The following is a 20,428-nucleotide window of genomic DNA, read 5'->3' as shown; positions in this document are numbered from 1 at the left end:
TGACATTGACACTTAGTGACGGATCAAAAAATGATAACAAATAATATAAATACAGAGTTTCAGAGTTATGAGTTCCAAAGTTGTGTTAACTCTAAAAGGAAGTGGTTCGCAGATTTGCGTTACATTAAAATAACTAGAAACAAGACTATAAGATTACTATCTACTCGATATATTTGTATCAGTGACAAAAATGGCGCAAATCGCGACTTATGTGTTCGTAGATTTAGAAACGACTAGTCTTCCAAATCTTGAGCACAATCAAACACGGATTACAGAATTATGCATGTTAGCAGTGAAACGAAGGCATATTCTGGATATAAAATCTGGGCTACCGCGAGTTCAACATAAACTTACCTTGTGTTTCAACCCGGGCCGAACGATCGCTCCTGGATCTACGGAAGCTTCAGGTCTCGACAACGACTTGTTAGAACATGAATCAAGATTCAATATCAATACTGTTGAGACTATCAAATCCTTCTTAGACGGTCTAGAAGCACCTGTGTGTTTGATCGCTCATAACGGACATAAGTTCGACTTTCCGATACTGAGACATCATTTTGAGAAGCTTAACTCGTCGGGTTTATTTAATGATGTTATGTGTGCTGATAGTCTTTATGCGTTTTATGATTTAAGGGATGGACTTGAAAAAGATATTTTTTTCCCAAGTAATGGTGATGAGATTGCCTGTTTGGGGACAAAAGAAGACAAAGAATATTCTCAACAACTTGACTACAAGCAAATTAACGAAAGAACGCCATCAAAACGGAAATTGGAATCTGATGAAAATGATCCAGAATTGAAACGGGCAAAGAGTGAACTTGATGAAAAGAGAAGAAAAAGAGTGAGGAAACTTTTCTATGATGATGACCCAAAGCCTGATATGTCATTTAGAGTGCAAGACCTTCATGATAGGATAGGTGAACAAAAGAGTAAATTGACTGCACACAGAGCTGAGAGTGATTGTATCATGGTGTGTGAAATAGCAGTCCATTTGAGTAACAAGTTTGTTGAATGGGTAGATGACAATCATTATCCATTTGAAGAAGGTAAACCTATGACACCTGGAGTACCTTTAGGCTTTTAGTTAACGTCTGTTCTAACTTTTTTTATAACTTAATTATATTTGCTCCACATGGACAGTGTTCACCTCACATAATCATGTTATTTTGTTATATTCTAGTGTTGTATAAAATCTCTATAATTAAAAAAATGTTTCACTGAAATGAATGTACGCACATGACTTGATCAACTAAATTAAATTGGATAATTATTTTTTGATATCTTTGTATATGTCGAATTTACTCAATAAAATTGTACCTGGACAAAGTAAGGCCAGACCTCTAGTACTTACCTATAATATAAAATGTTGTGGAGACTGAATGTTAAAACACATGTAAATGAATTATTTGCATATTATAACAATAATTGCTGTAGACAAACTACCAATGACAATGTAATATAACATTGTTATGTACAATGTTTAATGTCATAAAACACTTATAACACTATGTTACAAATTGTGTACACATGATTTTTGTATGAATATTTTATTTTTGGAAGTTGTTTTCATTCTTTATAGATATAAACTATATAAAATAAGGAATATTAAATAAATAGAGGGGGAAAAGACATGTTACTGGAAGTATGTGATGGTGTGTACATGCAAGTAGGGTAGACCGAAAAACGCATTGCTTGTGTAAAAGAGAATTGAACAAGGGGATAAGATAGACTGATCAAGATCAAGCATGCATGTGAGAAGAAAACCTGTAGTCTTATACCCACCCATATTAGTTTAGGTAAAAAACAAAACTATTTAAAAAACTTTTTTCTTAGTGCCATTTTTATGCAATGTTATATTTTTTTTATATTCTTGTTCTTATCTTTTGTAGTTATATTTTAATTTTATTTTGTGCTTATTACATAAATATTACTTTAAACTGTTTTTGATAAATGAAATGTTTAATTTTCCTGCTGGGCATGCCTTCGCTTAGAATGAGACAAATATGTTTTATTGTTTAATATAAAAATTTATTATTTGGCATTTATTTTATGTTAAGCTAGCTTTGTGGTTGTATGCCTAAATCCGCCAAACACAGTATTAAATAAAATTCATAAAAAAATATTTTCAAGTTGTACTTTTCGACCAGTAAACAACAATATTGAAACATTCCTATTTCTATTTTTAGTGTAATGATCTCGAAAATTAAAATGATAAATGACATATCACAAGTTAATAATTTTACCTACTTATAATGCTTTGATTCCAAATAAATAAAAATATATTTTTTTAATTAACTTCTTTTATTTCTTTTTACCTGGCCGCTATAAAATTAGGTTCTGCTATTGGCACCACAGAATAACTTACACAAGAGTAAAGGGACATACTATTTCAATGAAGATGGCTATCGCCAAACTCTGCCGATGACATTTAACACACAATGAAATAGGAAAATAATTATTTCAAATTAAAATGACTTGCCATATACCAATAATAATTTCATTTAATACCTGTCACGATGTCCATTGTTTAAACGCTGTTTCATGGTGGTGAGATTAAGTGGGTACATAAAACCCAGAGCTATCTAAACTAATACCTCAAAAATCTATAAGTAAGTAGAGTTACAACTTTCCTAAAGTAAATCTGGCTAGCATCTTTTATGGTTTCCTTTCTAACGATTATTATTTTTATATTTATTTAGGATAGTTTAAATATTTTTTGACTGCTGCCTGGGTCTATTTCCCCAGAGAAATACAACCCGGATTTTAAAAGTATAATGAAAGGGGAATCTCTTGTAAAGTAGACAGAACAAATGCCTTAACCAATAGAGATGAAAAAAACATACAAACATTTCATCCATTCCAAAAAAACACAATAACATAATACAATCAAATCAAATCATGCCAGTTGCAAAAATAAAGGACAAGTAGAGCAAACTTCTGTAATTTCAGTAACAAGGCTTTATTTCATAAAACCTTTAGAAAGTGCCTAGTCATATATTTTAAATGTGTGTCAGTAATTGAAGCCACCAGCTCAGCAACACATAGACACGAGAGGGACTGGCGTAAGACTCCTTGGTGAGCAATTTGTCATAAGACTTCATCAGCTCGTGTCATAACAGCAAATTGTAGTGCCTCCCATAATAAGTATTATACCCAATAGGGACCCTGAGAATGAAAAATAACATTAAAAATATAAATATTAGCTACATATTATTATGTATTCCACCATTAGGTATATTCTTTATTTTCTTTTTTGACAACTAAAGAAATATAAAGAATTGCTCTTGTGTCGCGGGGAATTTTTCAAACATACAAACAACGGACACAAATAAATAAATAAATATTGTTGGACAACTCACACACGGTCATTTGATTCCAAACTATCAGAGCTTGTACTATGGTAAACAAATAACTGATAAACATACTTATATACTTCTAAATACATACTTATATAGATACATTAACAACCAGGCACAGAACATATACTCGTGCTCATCACACAAAGATTTGTCCCGGGTAGGATTCGAACCCACCACACGCGGCGCTACGGTTGTTGCGGCGAGGTGACCGCTTAAACCACTGCGCCAAACGTGCAGTTAACAAAGCACAACCAGACCCGAAACAATTATTATTTTGTGGATCGCACAAATATTAAGTATAATTTTATTATATTAATGATTAAATCAATCCTATCATCAACTGAAATTATATCAAAAACTCCTAATGCAAAGCCTTATTATCCTTTACATGCCCACACTCATTACGCTTACTACAAAAAGTCGCTATTCTTAACACCTGCCATATAACAAGTTCATTTCTCGCTTGGTTTGGCCCCGGATGGTATGTAGTTTGCCTCTCCAAAAGAGGGAGAAACAAAGAAAAAGAAAAAAGAAATTTAATAATATTTGTCAATTAAATCAAACGTAGGTAATAATATGTCCAGTCCATCAGTTGTCAAATTTTTATTTTTAGTCCGTCATGTAGATAGTGAAAAAATACACCTTAATGGAACGGGACAAATCGGCGATGCACTGGGTTAAACCGCATGATGTGACGGCGCAAAATTGTACCTATATTTTAAAGGAAATACATCGTCATCATAGCAAAGGACGCTCTCGACTGACCTTTCCTCATCCGGATAACTGATAAATGGTTTAAAAACACATTCCTTTCAGTAATATAATATTTAGGACAACCGTGGCGCAGATAGCTACGTATTGTAGCACGCCACTGCCACGTCTAGGGTACAATACGGAAGTGCCGATATGAAGGTGGCGCGTGTATATGTAAGTATGTATTTAGAAGTCATACATACTATTACATACATATGTCTATCAGTTATCTGGTTATCATAGTACCTAGAAGCTGCGCTCGGTTTGTAATATGTCAGATGAGATTAATTTCTACAAATACTTATCTCTGACTTGGTCGTATTTCTATTATTTATATTTAGTATGCTATGCTAAGTTTACAACACCTGTCAATCAAAAGTAATTACATTTGTCGAGCGGTTCTTCAGCGCCTAGCGTGGCTCCGGTGATAGCAGTGAATGCGAAAGCCAGACTGTTAGCAGTAGGCACGGCCAAGGACAGTGGTGCTCGACGAACTGCCACCAGGTACACTAGGGAGCCTGCCTGATTGATCAACCACGGCAATACGTACTGCACATAATATAGAGAAAAGAGTATTAGAGCTATTTCAGAGGTAGGTACCGCAACCACGGGACAACGACAACACGTGGTTGGGTACGTATTTTTTTTCTATTGAATAAAAATAGAATACACATGTATGTATGTATGGTTAGTGGTCAACCTAGTGATAAAGTTGTTCAAGCCGCCCGAAAGGCATAATGAGATCAGCCATCTATAGAATGGTTGCTTAACCCACAGATCGTTTACCGACCGGTGAGAGCAACTGGCTATGAAAGAGTAACAAACTTACATCCATAATTACAAACATTTGCATTTGTAATATTAGTAGGACAGCATGTTATGTCATAGGTGGTGACTCACCCTCCAGTTGCCAAGTAAGAAGGTTATTTCAGCCCAAGCTTGACCCACACGAGTAGTGGCTGTAACATTACGTAGACCTTTTGTGCCTTGACGTATGAAAGGGTTAGTACAGCCCCACAATGCTCCGGTGAGCACTAAAAGACCTGTACAAAAAAAAATACCGATAAGTTTCTCACTGCTGGGCAAGGGTCTCTTCCTGTAATAAGGGAAGGGTTAGGTTTTGAGTCCACCACCCTGGCCAAGTGCTGTTTGGGGTTGTTACAAAACCTTTCTTTAAATTTTTAAAAAGAAAAAATTGCTTTCTTGTGTTTTTTAAAGATAAATCTTGAAGGAATGTAAATCAACCCTATCAAGTTAGCATTGTGGATCTAAGATCGAACCAACTAAGAAACATAAAGATCTATAGATAAGATAGAAATGCAGACTTTTTTTTCATCAAGTTTCTAATCTGTTATAACAGTTACTGTTGTTCTGTTTCAATCTGTTATACATAACATAAAGTTTGAAAGTGGAATTACCAATCTGGTCTATGACATGTTTTATGTTAAGTAAAAAAGTAGGTAATTGTCTTACTAACAAACAAGTAAGTTTTGATAAGATATACAATGTTTAACACTTTCAATTAAATTTGGAACTGTGTCTCAAGCATGAACATGGATAGTTTTCGAATTTTACATTATCGCATCTCAAACCAAAGTATCGTACTGCCGATTTAAGACTTTTAAAAATACGGAGTTATATCAAACTGACAAAAGTTTTAGATTCGAAGGTACCTAATCAGAAATACCTATTTTGTGTTCGAAAATAGCCCGATTATTAAATACCCATACAAATACTTAGGTATCAAATTCGATACGAACACTAACGCAAGTTATCGTGCTAGATATATTGTATACTAGTGAAAACACATAACAACTTATCATAGCTTAGACTACGTTTATTTCTACAATTACACTGACAGTATTTTAGTTATTATAGCTTATTTATGCTTACCAATTGCATCCAGCATAGTTACAAGTCAACTATAGGTCCTTATTATATAAATGCAGTATAATTTATTGTCAAAAGCCAAATAAGGGTATCTCGTTTTTGTGTCATTAACACCAATAATTATCAAAATAAATAAATATTTTTAAAAGATAAGACTACAGCCTAAAAGTAGCTTACAAACTTTTAATTTATTTACTATTTGGTTAAAGAATGCAATGTTATGGTCAACAACTCAGCATCAGCTGATTGTCGATTTTGACAGTTCTCGAGTTGCCACAGCTACCACAACTATGGCACACAGTTTTTTTTTTCATGCAAATACATAAAATTCAGTTTAAGGGGAAATTGTTATGTGTGTTCAGCACTTCGAAATAATCTGATTTAAATAGAGCATGGAGAACTTTTGAAATCATCCTCAAAGTCCACCCAGTAAAAAATTTTGAGGTAATAAATTAAAAAGAAATACCTACTGTCAAATTGAGAACCTGTCGCCGGTTATCCGTGGGGTACAAGAGTGAAGCAACAGAAAATGCAACCTAATACCCGTGTATTGTGCACATAGGTACTTGGACAATTTAATATAAGTCCTGCGCAGTCCTGGTTTAAAAGTCATTATTTCAATCATTATAGGTATCTACGTACCTACGTAAACACCGAAAAGGAAAACAGCTCATTTTCATAAACCCGGATGGGAGTTACAGGATACATTATAATTATTTAGGTATAATTAGATATCTTAAAGGAAAATATAAACTAAAACAGAGTACAGTAGTGCCAAATAAATAATTTATTGTTTAAATCAAACTTCTAAAACTAGTACAGTACGCGCCAAATAACTTTAAGTGTGTGGATACAGCATCAGCAAAACATAAACGGCTCTATTCAGAGTATTCAGATACACACAGTTTTTACTTACTACACAATAAACATGATTAGTTAAACAAGGCATAACAGTTTGTTTGAAAATGCATAAAGCTGCCATATCTTGAGGCTTGATAATAAAATCAATTAATTTATTGATACAGACACTTAGGTATTATAATAATAGTCATTACACTGATATTATATATATTACCGAATTACCACTATCTCGGAAAGGGACTAACCCTTGAGGAAAGTTGGCAAGAAACACACGGCCTCTCTTTTCCATTGCAAAATCATTCACATGTTGTTATACAATAATTAATCATAGAGCTGTCAACGATCGACGATGTGGTGTAGATATCATACAATCTTACTTTAAGTTAAGCACAAATAACTACACTGAAGTGTCAGTACCAAGCTTAGGGTACTTGCTATAATCTGACAAAAATTAAACTACATAAATTGCTTATATTCTATGACTACCTTATTTTCAGGATATTAAGAATTCTATACATACACACCTTTATAATATAGCTATTTTATTATCATAAATAGGTTACATAAAATACCTACACGCCTAATGAAGCAATTACAAGTGTCGTTTTCTATTTTATATAGGTATTTAATTAAAATTTTATTGAATCGAATGTCTTAAGTAGGCTACTGAAACTACGAGTACATGTAATAATTTATTAGATTAATGATAGTCCATTGTAATATTACAATTGGGGTTGCGTTTTTCATAGGACGCATTTTGTTTGTGTTGGGGTCAATAGAAGTTTTTGGGTCGCCACCCTTGTCCCCCCCCCCAGGCCGCCATCTTGGAAAATGGGGTCTAAAAAATTTAGAATTTCAATGGACGATCGATATAGAATTGCGGTATTTTACTATTATTTATTAGTCAAATCAGCTACTCTCTATGAAACGTCAAAAACGCGTTCTAATACAGGAATGCTAACGGGATGACGTCACAATTATAATATTTTCGTTGGGATCAAATATGTGATTAATTAATAATATAAGTAGTTTTTGTCTTTTCTAGCTTTATATTTAAATATTATGAGTAAATCATTAAACATAGCCTAAATATTTACGGTGCACATTTTTTCTACACAAGTTTTACGTATACATAAAATCACACCTTTACTCCCATAGGGATATGCACAAAGCAAAGACCGCAACTTGACACGATCCTAACAAACCTCCCTTTTTTTATTCACATCCATAAATCTACAAGTTACGATATATTTTTTCTTTAAGACCTTAGCTCTATTACTGAAAACTATTCACTGAGTCTACTTCGTGTATTATAAGGAATAAATATGACTTTATCCAGGCTAAAAACTAGGTCAAATTGAGTTTTTTTTTTAAAGAGGTTCTAAAAACATCCAGACACAAACTTATGTACCGTAAAACGGGGTGAATAGAAACAATTTTCAACTTTGTCCTAAAAATTTGTAGCGAATAACTTGTTATTTTTATTGTCGGGTTATTTTATATTATGTCCGGCGCCATGAAGAAAGAGTTAAAACCATATTTGTCCAAAAATATGCATCATTTTACGATATTTCATTAAAAAAATGGTCAATTTCTATTCACCCAGCGATAGGGGTGAATCGAAACGACCAAAGGGGTGAATGGAAAAATTGTGTTTTAAAACGTTTTTTCAGTTAACAATATTGTATCTTTATAGATAAATATACACCTAAAGAGATAAACACTCCAAACAACTCATTAGAAAAGAAATTCCACTTTAAATCTAAAGTTTTGAAAAAATTGTATGGACCATTAAGGCATTCGAGGACGGTTGACTTTGAAGCAATTTTTTGGGTATAAATATCAATTTAAACATTTATACAATTATGACACCGCAGAGAAGTAATATCGACGTGTAATCATTTCAAATTTGAACAAAATTCTTAAACGAGGAGTACTCAAATATTGGGCTTGAAAACTTTCCTGATTTTTTTTCTATTCACCCCGCGAATTCTATTCACCCCGTTTTACGGTACCTATTTATAATATTCATCAATATGCAATATTTGTTATACTCAAATGTGCTTCAAGGAAGTAAATTAATGTTCACTAATGAGTTGTTTTTAGGTACCCAATGGTGTCATTGTCATGTCATTTAGGTACCTAAAATACAAAGTGCATTGGATTTATAAATACAGCTATCAGAATAAAATATATTATCCTCAAATTGCAATGTTAATTAATTCTATTTAAAGATATCTTTGTGATTGTTCTCTTATTTGGTTATGTGTTATTTTAAAATGAGGAAAACATTCTTTTAAAATCTACTTCCAATCTACTATAAGTCCTATTTCGGTAAACTATCTTTTACATTACAGTGGCAAGAATGAAATTATATTGGTGACATCTTATTCCTTAGGGATAGAGTTGCACTTAGCCGTCGGTAAGCGATCTACAGGTTAATAGTAAATAATTGACTGGGTATGTTCTTAAACATAATATATGTAATAAAGTGCAGAAATTATAGCAACCCCGACAGACAAGATACCAATACTGTATTTGTTGAAAAATCCGCGTTCATCCTGGGGAACCACCACTTTCTTCTCCTTATACTTCTTCTTCTTACCGCTCAATTTCCATTCATATTCAGCCAATTCTTTTTTGTTTCTCTCCTCCTCTAATGCTTGTAATCTTTGCTTCTCTTTCTCACTCTCTATCTTAGCTGCAATCTTCTTTGCCTCGCATGTCTCGTCGCACAATATTTTAATCTCTCCACTTCTGACAGCATTGCATGGTGCTTCCTTCTTTATATTGCCACATGGACAGTGCAATTTAGTCTTTTTAGTGCAGACCTGGGTATCGCAGGCTCCAGGGTGACAAATATTTCTGCATCGGTGACCGCAATCCAAATTCTTTGGACACTGTTGCTTGCATGAAAAAGTTTCTTCCGTTGCGTCGGCTAACTCGCGACAACGAATGTGAATCTCTGTTACTCCACAGTGGCAGGGTATACGTTGCATTATTCCGCAAGGAGGACAAGGTCCTGGGTGACAAACGAACTTCGGACATTTATGAGTACAGTATTCAGGGCGTGGAACTAAACATCCGAATTCACACTGTCTGCAACGTGAGGGTACCTTTGGATACTCTGGATTAGGAGCATGGAAATGACAAAGCAGAGTACATGTGTGGTTACCACAGAGTAATGGACGTCCACAGTCTCTTCCACATGATCTGCGAGCTGCAGAGTAACAAGGTTGGTCTTCTGTCTCATGTTGTCCGAAACACACAACAGGTACTGACGCGAAGCATGGAGGACATTCCAAGGACATTATTTTAGTTGTTGCTGGTTGGAGCTCCCACGGTGTGGCTGGTTTCTCAATCTGTTTGAAGACAATAGGTACATACTCATGACACGCTCCGATACAACGATGTCCGCATTTCATTTTTTTGTCACAAACTTCCCCGCATGGTTGACATATTCCGAAATGACATGTGTGTTTATTCTCATGGCCACATTTATATTTAATTTTGCACATCTTTTTGCATTTGGGTGGTTTAACATGTTTCTCTCTTCCGCAAGGTACAGTTACGAATGTCTCCTTGCATCTACAGGTTATTTTAGACTCTCTGGGGCACGGATAGCAAGGACCGTGGTGGCATATGCTAGTACATTTATGTCTTCCACAGTGTAGTTGTTTATCACATATCTTTTCACAAGGTGGGCAATTTCCATTGCAGCATTTTCGAGAGCAAGGATGTTTACCACATGGTCTGGTTCCTCGACACTTTGTCTCACATTTGAATTCCTTGCTGCAAGGCAGAGATCGTGTGTGAGTTGAGCATTGACACTGCTTCTGTATCAATACTTGGCAGGGAGAACATGGCCCTTTGTGGCATTTCTCAGGGCAGCTGTGCTCGCAGCCATCATGTTTCTTTCCACATGTGCCTAAGCATGTTTCCATAACATCAGGACACTGGACAAATCGTTGATTAGCACCACACGGACAAGATGTCAGACCAGAGTTAGGACAAGAGCCACACTCACCAGAGTGGCAAACTTTATCACATTTGTGATAACCACATGAGAAGGGTTTGTTGCACACCTTCTCACAATTCCAGAATGGATCATTGCAAGGTCTCTTAGCCCTTTCAGCACCACACTGACATGGCTGTGTGCTGGTGTAGGTGCACGGTGGACAGTCTCCCTCGTGACAGATATTTTCACATTGATGAGTCTTGCACTGGAGAGTGCGCTTGCAGGCTTTTCCACAAGACCACCTAGCTGCACTGCACCTCACTTTTTTGCGCTCCTTCTCACAATAACAAATTCCATTGACGGTCTGGGGGCACGGTGGGCATGGACCGGGATGACACAGCAGTAAGCACTTGTGTTGGCAGTTGTCTCCCACTGACAGTCTCTTCCCGCATATCTCTCCGCATGTATGTGGTATGAGCCATGGATGGTACTGAGGGTCGTCAGTCTTGCCACAAAAGCAACGATATTTACGAGGTATTTCTTCTTTGGAATATGAGTGTCGACATTTTGGACAACACCATTCTATTTTCTTGGGTTTTACAACGGCAATTGGGCCTTGATTCTCTTCGCTACGCATGAAAATGCTATCATTTGCCCATTTTTGTACACAGGATAGGTGAAAGTATGAAAAACAATGATCGCAAGTCCATATTGCGTTGGATCGTTTTATCGATCCAATGCAAATGAGGCAAGTGACTGCGCGCCCGCTTATAGCTTCTTCTACGAGGTTCTTAGTTCTGTTAAGCATAGAAGTTTCTCCGCCGCATCTCCAGTAGCTCTGGAACATTCCTTCGAGGACGTTGTTCTCGTAAGGTTCCTCATCTTCTGAAGACGAAAGCTCTTTCATTCCTTTCAAGTGTTTCTCGACATTTTGCTGCAGTTTTGCGGCTGCATCTCTATACCTACGCGCCATGGCCGATATTAACGAAAAATATAACGAAATAATGTATTAGTAACAGATTTTCGATGAAAATTGCAGAATATCATATCAGATGTCAGACATGACCGAAAACTTCCAGTTGGGCATGACATTGACGTTTATTGAGCTAAATGTCAAACGTTTAGGACACGTAGACGGCGCGGCGGTAGACGCAATTTATTAATTTAATCTAGTAAGTATGTGTCCTGATTCAAATACATTACGTAAACAATTATCAACATATTAATAAAAACATAGTGGTATTTTTATATTCTTGCTGTAAAATTATTCATAAAATAATTTGGTAGTGTAAAAGTTGCCAAGTAATTATAATTGTTTTTTTTTTTAATTTGTCACATTAATAATTTCATTGGTAGCATGCGGCGCTGATCAAAATAAAATTTATTATAACGTATAGCTTAAAGTACTCTACTTAACATTAGGAAATCATAAAAGGATACGGTTTAGGTTTATAAACCACGTTATTATGACGAGTATGCACAGACGAGGTAGACTAGACTTACACAAGACTACCTAGACACTGAATTCGTGAATCATGATTGAACTCCTGCATTGTGTTGTATAATTTTATTTACAAAATTAATCAATATTATTATATATCTTCTAATATTCTATACTAGTACGAACTACCGGATGAAAATACTATATACCTTATTATGTATTCTTTTGGTTTACAGGAAGCTACTCAACACTAGATGGCGCCTTATGTTTTAAATATATGCCGTTATAATATATGTTTTAAAAAGATTATAATATGTCTTGACATGTATTTTTTAAGGCAAACCATCAATCTCCGTGGCTGAGTATAGTACATAGGTAGGTATATAGTTTTAAGCTTTTATTTTATTTTTGAACACATTTGTAATATTGTACCCTCAATAATTTATAATATACACGCCTTATAAAATGTATATTTATTTCTTAACATAATAAAAATAAAACAAAAATACAATTAGACAGTTTATTTATAAATCATCAAGTTACGGTCGAGCAACATTAAAGTTTTCATCACATAAACAACACATTTTATTGCTTGTATTTGTCAATTTTCATCATTCCAAATGATTCGACACAACGACTCCCAAAAGCATTAATAATTAAAATTAATGAATAAGTACTTAAATTACTTATTTGAAAATAAAATTAAAATATGCACAGATATTTTCAATATCTTATTAGTAATAGAAGCATTTTATTATGACTTAACGTTAAAAAATGGTAACATTATTACTATTATATTGAATATAATATTTACGTGGTGAATGGCACTAGTTTACCACTACTGTTAAAGAGGTGAGCACCGACAAATTGATAAGCATGTGAAATGTTAATTTTACTCTTTTTCTAGTCTTATTATTCTTATACATAATAGCTGTGGACTTCATAACTGAAGCTGCACGTCTTCCCACACAGTGACTGCCATCTAGTGTAGCGATAGGGAACTACGATATTATCAGTACAACGTATTATTAAAATATGGACAGAATATTACAAAAATCGAGTGTAAAATAAAGACGTATTTTACAACCAATTTTTTTTAAATCTTTGCACATAAAGTGATTTATTTCGACGTTGTTTTTCGGAGTATGGCACTCTCTTGTGATTATGTATGTAAAACAAATAGAATTATAATTATTCTTATTCCAGTCACAGATTTTATTGTGGTTAAATTATAAGTGTATTTTATACCCAAAAACTTTTGTATGATAGTATTGTTAGGCATATCTATAGTCGACTTTTTAAGTAAATATTATTAGTCGATCGATTTTATTAGATAAATTAGCGAACTCTAGTGTTTATTTCTGGTTTTTTATTTTTACTTGACAATTTAAACCAGCCAGCTTTTTTATTGTTGTCCTTAGGCATAGATATTGATCGAGAAAGCCTCTCACGATCGCTGTCTCGATTAATTACTTCACTCGATTGAGTTTTTTTACCGTCTCTAGCTACGGACTTTCGCATAGTAGAGTTGCCATTGGTTGAAGGAGTTCTTTTTTCTGGTTTCTTGTATAGTGTTGTGCTAGAGCTGGTCAGTCGATTGTTTTGTGGTCGTCGTGTTAGAGTTGTTTGACTATACGATTTATTTTTTTGTAACGTTGCCGGCCTGTCGTCAGTTTTTGAGGTTGTCTTTTTAACAATTTCTTTAGGTTTTACTTTTCTTGGTCGCTGCGCGTAGTGCACGTCGTGTTGGTCGTTATAATGCTTCGGGGTCCACGGAGCGAATATTGAGAAGCTTTTTGTGGTGCTGCGAACTTGAAGGTTTGAGGAGTTGACTGAGGAGACGTCGTCACGGGAACGGTTGCGCGTCAACCGGCCGGGGTCGGGGATGTCACCGACTGTAATGAAATTCAAAAGACACGTTTTAGTAAATCATGAATAATCCTAACTGTATTTTGTTCATATGTATGAGCTAGCTTTTTGTAAGATTGAATTTGACAGATAGGCCAATAAAGTAATGTATTTGTACTACTAAGTTAAGTAGAGTACTGTAAAAATGATTGTACCAGTAGTAGCGTGTAAATATACGACGCTACGTTGTGATTGATGGCTCGAGTCTCCTTCAGTGCTGCTCTCCGCGGAGTTTGTCACCGGCGTCCTGCGCCGATGCCTGTAAAAAAAACATATTGCGTTGATACATCGTTTGGTTAGTGGTCATCCTAGTCATTCTATTGACATTAACTGGGACCGAATTTTTCGTACCCTCCCTGGAAGACGCACAGTTCAAATATCACTATGCGGCTGTCTATCGGACCCAGTAAGCGAGCGCAAGAATGAAAAAAAAAATGCATTTTGGATCAAAAAAAAACTCACTTCAAAGTGTTATTTAGTTCCTGTTTGCTTCCTCTTAGCTCAGAGGAGCTGCCTCTATCGTCCTGTCGCCTCCTCACGTCACCCTTCGAGCCCTTCAGTGTCTTCGAGCTGCTATGACTCCTCGACCTCTCGTAAGGGCTGATCGGAGGTTTGCTATTCACCTTCCTGTCAAACGCACTCTCTGTCTCCGAGTTACTCTGTATCTCTGATATGTTTTGTAGATTCCGTTTGTAATGTTTCGTGTGTGGCGATTCGCTTTTGTCTTCTCTATTCAGATTTGACAGAGAGTAGCTTTTGTGTGAGAGTTCGCTGTGGTCTACCTCGTCGAGGCCGGTGCTCGAGTTTGAAGTGGTTTTTCTCAAAGTGCTGTGTTTTGTTGTGTATCGTTTTTCTGTTTTGATGTTTGCGTCTGAGTCTGGGTCTGTGTCGCCGAAGAAACGTAAGTTTTTAGCCGGTGAGTTTAGAGGTTTGCTCGGCTTTGTGTAAGGCTTGCGAGGAGATTCGTCTTCTGTCGTCATTGTGCTCTCCTTCTCAATCTGAGGACATAGATATAGTGTTGTTATTATTATCTAGAATTTAAATTAAATTTATTAATTTAAATCGATTTTTGACATTATTATAAAGATATTTTGAGTTACAGAGTTAGAAATACTGTATTAGGTATTTTAGTTGTGTAGTTAATGTGATTATTGTAGATTTATTTGATGCAAATCGATATTTTTAGGAAGCACATTATTTAAGCTGTGTTCTAGTGTAGATAGAAAATGTTTTATTTGAATGTTTGAATGGATGTTTGTTCATAAACCACTGTATGGATTTATAAGAAATTATGCACACATGTAGTTTTTTGTCTAGATTAAAATCTAGAATACTCTTTACATGAAATATCTAAGAATATACCTTAGTATTCTTTCCTTTCTTCCTGCTAGTGAGTCTGTCGAGTGATTTGAACCAGCCACTATTATTAGTAGGGGTGGGGGCGGCTTGCCGGCGCGGTGGTGATGGAGTGGGGCTCGGTGTTGCTAGCCTACGTCTACCGCGATTTCTCTCCGCCTGTAACAAAATATAAATTAGTACGTGCTACTCCACACTAGATGGCGTTATATGTAGTTTGTTTATGAAACAAATACAGTATAAATAAGTGTTCAGTTACGACGGATTTTCATAATATTTTACACATTATTGTTTATAACCTAAATTAACGCATGGGATTCTTTACCCCGATAAGTGTATTTACGAGGACGAAGTCGCAAACAGAAGCGAGTACTTTATAAAATAAAAAAATAAAATATGTTTGTATTAAACGTTGTCATGATACGCTCATCATTCATAATATAATATTAACAATTTGTGATCTAGTCAAACGTCAGTCAGGTCGTTGACACCGCATTGTCAATATAAACTGTCGGAGACAGACGCAAGTCTCGATACGATTTAGTATCAAATTATGATTCTGCTTTAAGTTTTACGTACATACATATCATCTCGCTGATTAAACCCAAATGTGTACAGAGGTATATGATTGCCTATCACACCTACACAACCCATTTACCTGGGTTACAATATAACCCATAGACGTGTTGTCAGACTTTAAAGCTTCTGACTACTGATAACGACCGTCAAAGATAGAAAATGACAGCCGGTACCCACAATTTGACGTGCCTTCCGAAACTTTTATGGTCTGTACTGTGTACAGGTGACTAATATGTCACCCATCCAAAGGCTAACCTCAGCAACCGTAGCTTAACCGGAGAGATTGATCCCCGTGGCTGATGTAACTTAGCCGCGAGCTCCTGGATTTTGAAACTGTATATTATGCCCCCAACCCAAACTTGGCCAACGTGGTGGACTCAAGGCCTAGCCCCTCCCTCATTAACCGGGAGGAGACCCTTGCCCAGCAGTGGGTCATTAATGGGTTAGTATTATAATGAGTGAAAAAGACAAAACACTGTATATAACTAATAGACGTTTATTAGAAAGATAGTCTGTGTGAAACATGGCCAAAAATTATGTTTATTTAGTTATTTAAACATTATAGACGTGTTGTCTATGTCAACATCCTTGAGTTCATTGACCCAAAGATACCAACGTTATGACATGGCTTTGAACTTGCGTAGATAATACATAGTTACGTTATACTGAGGGGCCAGTGTAAACCTGCGCCGAAACGTCGAGGAATTTAAAGTAAAATGCATATTTAGGTTATTCCGCATAGGGTAATCCCCGTATAAAAATAATAGTAATATATTAGGACGGAGAAGAAGTCTTTTCGCATTAGAGTATGTATGAACTTGTAATAAAATCTTTGCTCTACACAAAAAAGCTTGATATTTGGGTACCCCACGAGCTCACTGAAAGAAACCTAATGAACCGTGTATTGTTGTGATTCTTGAAGCCAAAGAGATTTTATTACAAGTTCATACATACTATAATGCGAAAAGACTTTTTCCCCGACCTAATAGATTGCACAACTTCGTAATTGAACCCGTGACCCTCGAGATACTCTGACACATTTATTTTTCCACTCGAACCTGGAAATTCGTGATCAGTCACACTTTCGCCTAAAATGCCATGACGTGTGTATATTTATCAGAGCGATGTAAGGAATTAGAGCAAGAACTCATTACTGAGATGTCGCTCTGTTTTTAAGTAACAGTTATAGTCCGACAACTTAGTAGAGAGTTGGTATACACAATGGTTACCCTACTGGTAACGACTGTCAAAGATTTTTGAAAATTACAATCGAGAACCACAATTTAACGTGCTTTGCGAAACATGGTGGAACTTGGTACGTGTGATATAACGACTCGCGCGGCTGTTGTTATATTTTCGTGATTAGCAGTCATATACTTTAACCCTCAGACCACAAAAGCAGCTTAATTATTTGCACATATGTTAATTAAAATCCCGGAACTAGTTATTTTCATTGATAGTGTGTCTTGCGCGGGCGCAAGGTCTCCGCGCGCCATATGGTACATGACCTCCACCGCTCTTGCCTTCGTTACGATGAGTATACACCTTATTATTATATGTGACATTCTAGTTAATTTCATATTGAGAAATTTCGAAGTTTCACTTAATATTAATGATAATGTCCACCTAGCCGATATTTGGCAACGGCTCGGCCGTCGAAGCAGTCAAATTGTTGATTGGGTTAACGAAAATTAATCAAATTCTGTGCGACAGTCGCATACACTGCCAATCGCGCCACAGTGGCAATATTGTGTTAAGTAAAAAAAAAACTTCGAAAACTCACTGCTTACTTCTTCAACCAAAGTAAGTAAAAAATAAAACAATACATTTAATTTGTAGGGCTAAATTACTTGCATTGTATAGCCCATGCTGGACTAACGTATTCCACCAATAGCCAAACTTGGCAGTATTACTTTGAACACTTCAAACTGAATTTGGCAAGCAGTTCTGCCAAAAACGCGTGGTTACAATCTCGGAGTACTTTTTTCGTCCGAGATTGTACATAAACCTTATATGCTTGTTTTGTAACACATAACTAAATACGGGTAACAAGGTTAGTGACAGTTGCGGATAGGCTATCTGACAGATAATACATACATACATACATACCAAAAGTCACGCCTCTTTCATACAAGTAGGTAAAGTTAAAAAACGCCACTTGGAACGATCCTTACAAACTTCCCTTGCCTAATTCACATCCATACATCTTGTCATACAGGACCGTGCTTAACTAGCGTTTTTGATCTATGTACTCTATAAAAGTGTATATTATATAAGCCTGGGCTTTCTTCCAACTATGTTGAAGTCGGCTTCCAGTCTCACCGGCTGCAGTTAATGCCAGTATTTTACATAGAGCGACTATCTATCGGAGCTCCACAACCTGGGTCATAAGACGATACCGATACAAGAAGTGGGAGATTTCAGTAATAGGTTGAATAATATAAAATAATAATGTATTAAAAAAGTCTAAAGAGCACAGTGCAAGTCTAAATAGCGCAGTAAGATTGCTACGTCAGAAGTCGTGGGTTCGATTCCCACACGAAACAATTATTTCTCCGATCCTCTAGTAATTGTCCGCGACACAAGAGCAATTCTTAGTGCGGGAGATTTCTTTCTTAAATTGTAATGTAACAGTATTTTTTGTTTGTTTTATAATTAATATTCTGTGTATCGTATGCGCATGCGCGGGAGTGGAGCACGTTTCCAAAACGCATGACGTCACCGCGTCAACACGACATTGACCTGAGGTCGTCGACCTCATTATAGTGCTAATAGAATAAATCCTCTCTATAGCAGAACATTAGCTCTTCGTCATAAGTCCGCCTGATTTTCTGAGATTTTTACAATTCAAACTAGAGGCCCGGCTCGTCTGCGTTCGTCTTTTTAGTCCGTTGATTCCATTCCCGTGGGAATTGGGATCCTGCCGATCCCGTACAAACCTCGTCTAGACAATTATAAACATAATTAAATTACAGTGGACCTCCTGTAATCCGACAAACGTTTTGCAGAGTAGTGTCGCTTTATCGAATTCGACGGATTATAGAGTACTGCCTAAGACCCCTTAAAGTCCGGATTTTTTTACATGAGAGAACCTGGTAATCCGACAACAGATTCAATAATATGGTGCGTTCTAACTGTAACCTGCTCAGTCATGTACTATTAGACTAGCGAAGACTATCAAACAATAGTCAATCAGTATGTCGGATTCGGGGGTGCCGGATTTGCCAGGGGCCGGATAATTGGGGCCCCCGCTGGTGTAGTTGTTTTTAAGTTATGCAGTAAGTACATACATTACACTATAAAGGCTTATCATTTATTATAGTATTATGTTTTTTAGTAAAATGAAATCTTATGTGTGTAAGTGTACACACGCATGGGTACAAAGTTCCCGTGAACTTTAAATGACAACCAATGCCAAGTAAGAAGGCTTTATAAACTTTTCTGTATGACATTATTGTATCTCTTATCCGTAATTTTCTGTATGTAAGTACAAATAATTTTTTACTTTTATAAAACGACGACTCGCGCACTATGAATTGCTCTTGTGTCGCGGGGACTTTTACAAACATACAAACAACGGACACAAAGTACAACTAGACCCGAAACATTTATTTGTGGATCGCGCAAATAATAATACCGTGTGGCAATCGAATCCACGACCTCTGGATGCAATGGTAGCAGCATGGCGACCTTTCGGTGATAAATCGATCAAAAAGCTGTATTTATGTAAGGTGGGGGAAAAAGTCTTTTCGCATTATAGTACGTACGAACTCGTAATTAAATCTCTTTGGCTTCAAGAATCACAAATGAGTACACGGTTCATTAGGTTTCTTTCAGTGAGCTCGTGAGGTACCCAAATATCGAGCTTTTTTGTGTGGAGAAAATATTTTATTATACAAGTTCATACAGACTATAATGCGAAAATACTTTTTCCCCGACCTAATATTTCATGGGTACATTTTCAAAGATCTATGCACGCAATATCGTGGGAACTGCAAACAAAAACATTTAAACAAAACAAGTCTTACAACAATTAATAAACAGTTAAAAACAATTATAACAAAACTTGTTTTTGTTTTACTATTTCGGACTAGCTCTATCCGCGACTTCGATCAGTAAAAAATAACTTGTGTTTATACAGATTACAAACTATCGGTGTACCATATTTCAGCCAAATAGTTTCAGTAAAATTGTCACAAGCTTTCGCATTTATAATATTACTAGGATTTATCTACGTATATATCTTGTTGACAGTGTTGCCAGACAGTTTTCACGATATATCTATATTACTCGAAAGCGGGACACTATGACGAAAGTAATAAA

General features: G+C 35.9%; 4 protein-coding genes across 5 annotated transcripts in view; 1 reads left to right on the top strand and 3 right to left on the bottom strand.

Moving 5' to 3' along the window:
- Nucleotides 1-21: 21 nt before the first annotated feature.
- LOC142982731 (uncharacterized) lies at nt 22-2,291 on the top strand. The gene has a single exon (XM_076129404.1). It carries the CDS (start codon nt 191-193, stop codon nt 1,082-1,084), a length of 894 nt encoding a protein of 297 aa, XP_075985519.1. The 5' UTR covers nt 22-190; the 3' UTR covers nt 1,085-2,291.
- Nucleotides 2,292-2,438: 147 nt separating this feature from the next.
- Nucleotides 2,439-6,248, bottom strand: LOC142982732 (transmembrane protein 234 homolog). The gene is made up of 4 exons (XM_076129405.1): nt 6,006-6,248; nt 5,013-5,155; nt 4,499-4,661; nt 2,439-3,165 (listed from the first exon to the last, which is right to left on the bottom strand). The coding sequence occupies exons 1-4, from the start codon at nt 6,019-6,021 to the stop codon at nt 3,101-3,103; spliced, it is 387 nt and encodes a 128-aa protein (XP_075985520.1). The 5' UTR covers nt 6,022-6,248; the 3' UTR covers nt 2,439-3,100.
- A 518-nt stretch (nt 6,249-6,766) lies between these two features.
- Nucleotides 6,767-11,930, bottom strand: LOC142982568 (NF-X1-type zinc finger protein NFXL1). Its single transcript, XM_076129122.1, has one exon. It carries the CDS (start codon nt 11,792-11,794, stop codon nt 9,332-9,334), a length of 2,463 nt encoding a protein of 820 aa, XP_075985237.1. The 5' UTR covers nt 11,795-11,930; the 3' UTR covers nt 6,767-9,331.
- An 838-nt stretch (nt 11,931-12,768) lies between these two features.
- Nucleotides 12,769-20,428, bottom strand: part of blo (bloated) — an 87,737-nt gene continuing 80,077 nt past the window's right edge. For both annotated transcript variants that reach the window (XM_076129629.1, XM_076129630.1), the window contains exons 8-11: nt 15,533-15,685; nt 14,633-15,168; nt 14,326-14,429; nt 12,769-14,157 (exon numbers count right to left, since the gene is read on the bottom strand). In XM_076129629.1, coding sequence (XP_075985744.1) covers nt 13,601-14,157; nt 14,326-14,429; nt 14,633-15,168; nt 15,533-15,685 — 1,350 coding nt within the window. In that variant the 3' untranslated portion in view covers nt 12,769-13,600. The remainder of the gene's footprint in view (nt 14,158-14,325; nt 14,430-14,632; nt 15,169-15,532; nt 15,686-20,428) is intronic.

The sequence above is a fragment of the Anticarsia gemmatalis genome, chromosome 22, assembly GCF_050436995.1.
Source record: "Anticarsia gemmatalis isolate Benzon Research Colony breed Stoneville strain chromosome 22, ilAntGemm2 primary, whole genome shotgun sequence".
Lineage (NCBI taxonomy): Eukaryota > Metazoa > Arthropoda > Insecta > Lepidoptera > Erebidae > Anticarsia > Anticarsia gemmatalis.
The sequence above is the reverse complement of the archived record's forward strand: the minus strand, read 5'-3'. Positions and strand labels throughout refer to the sequence as shown.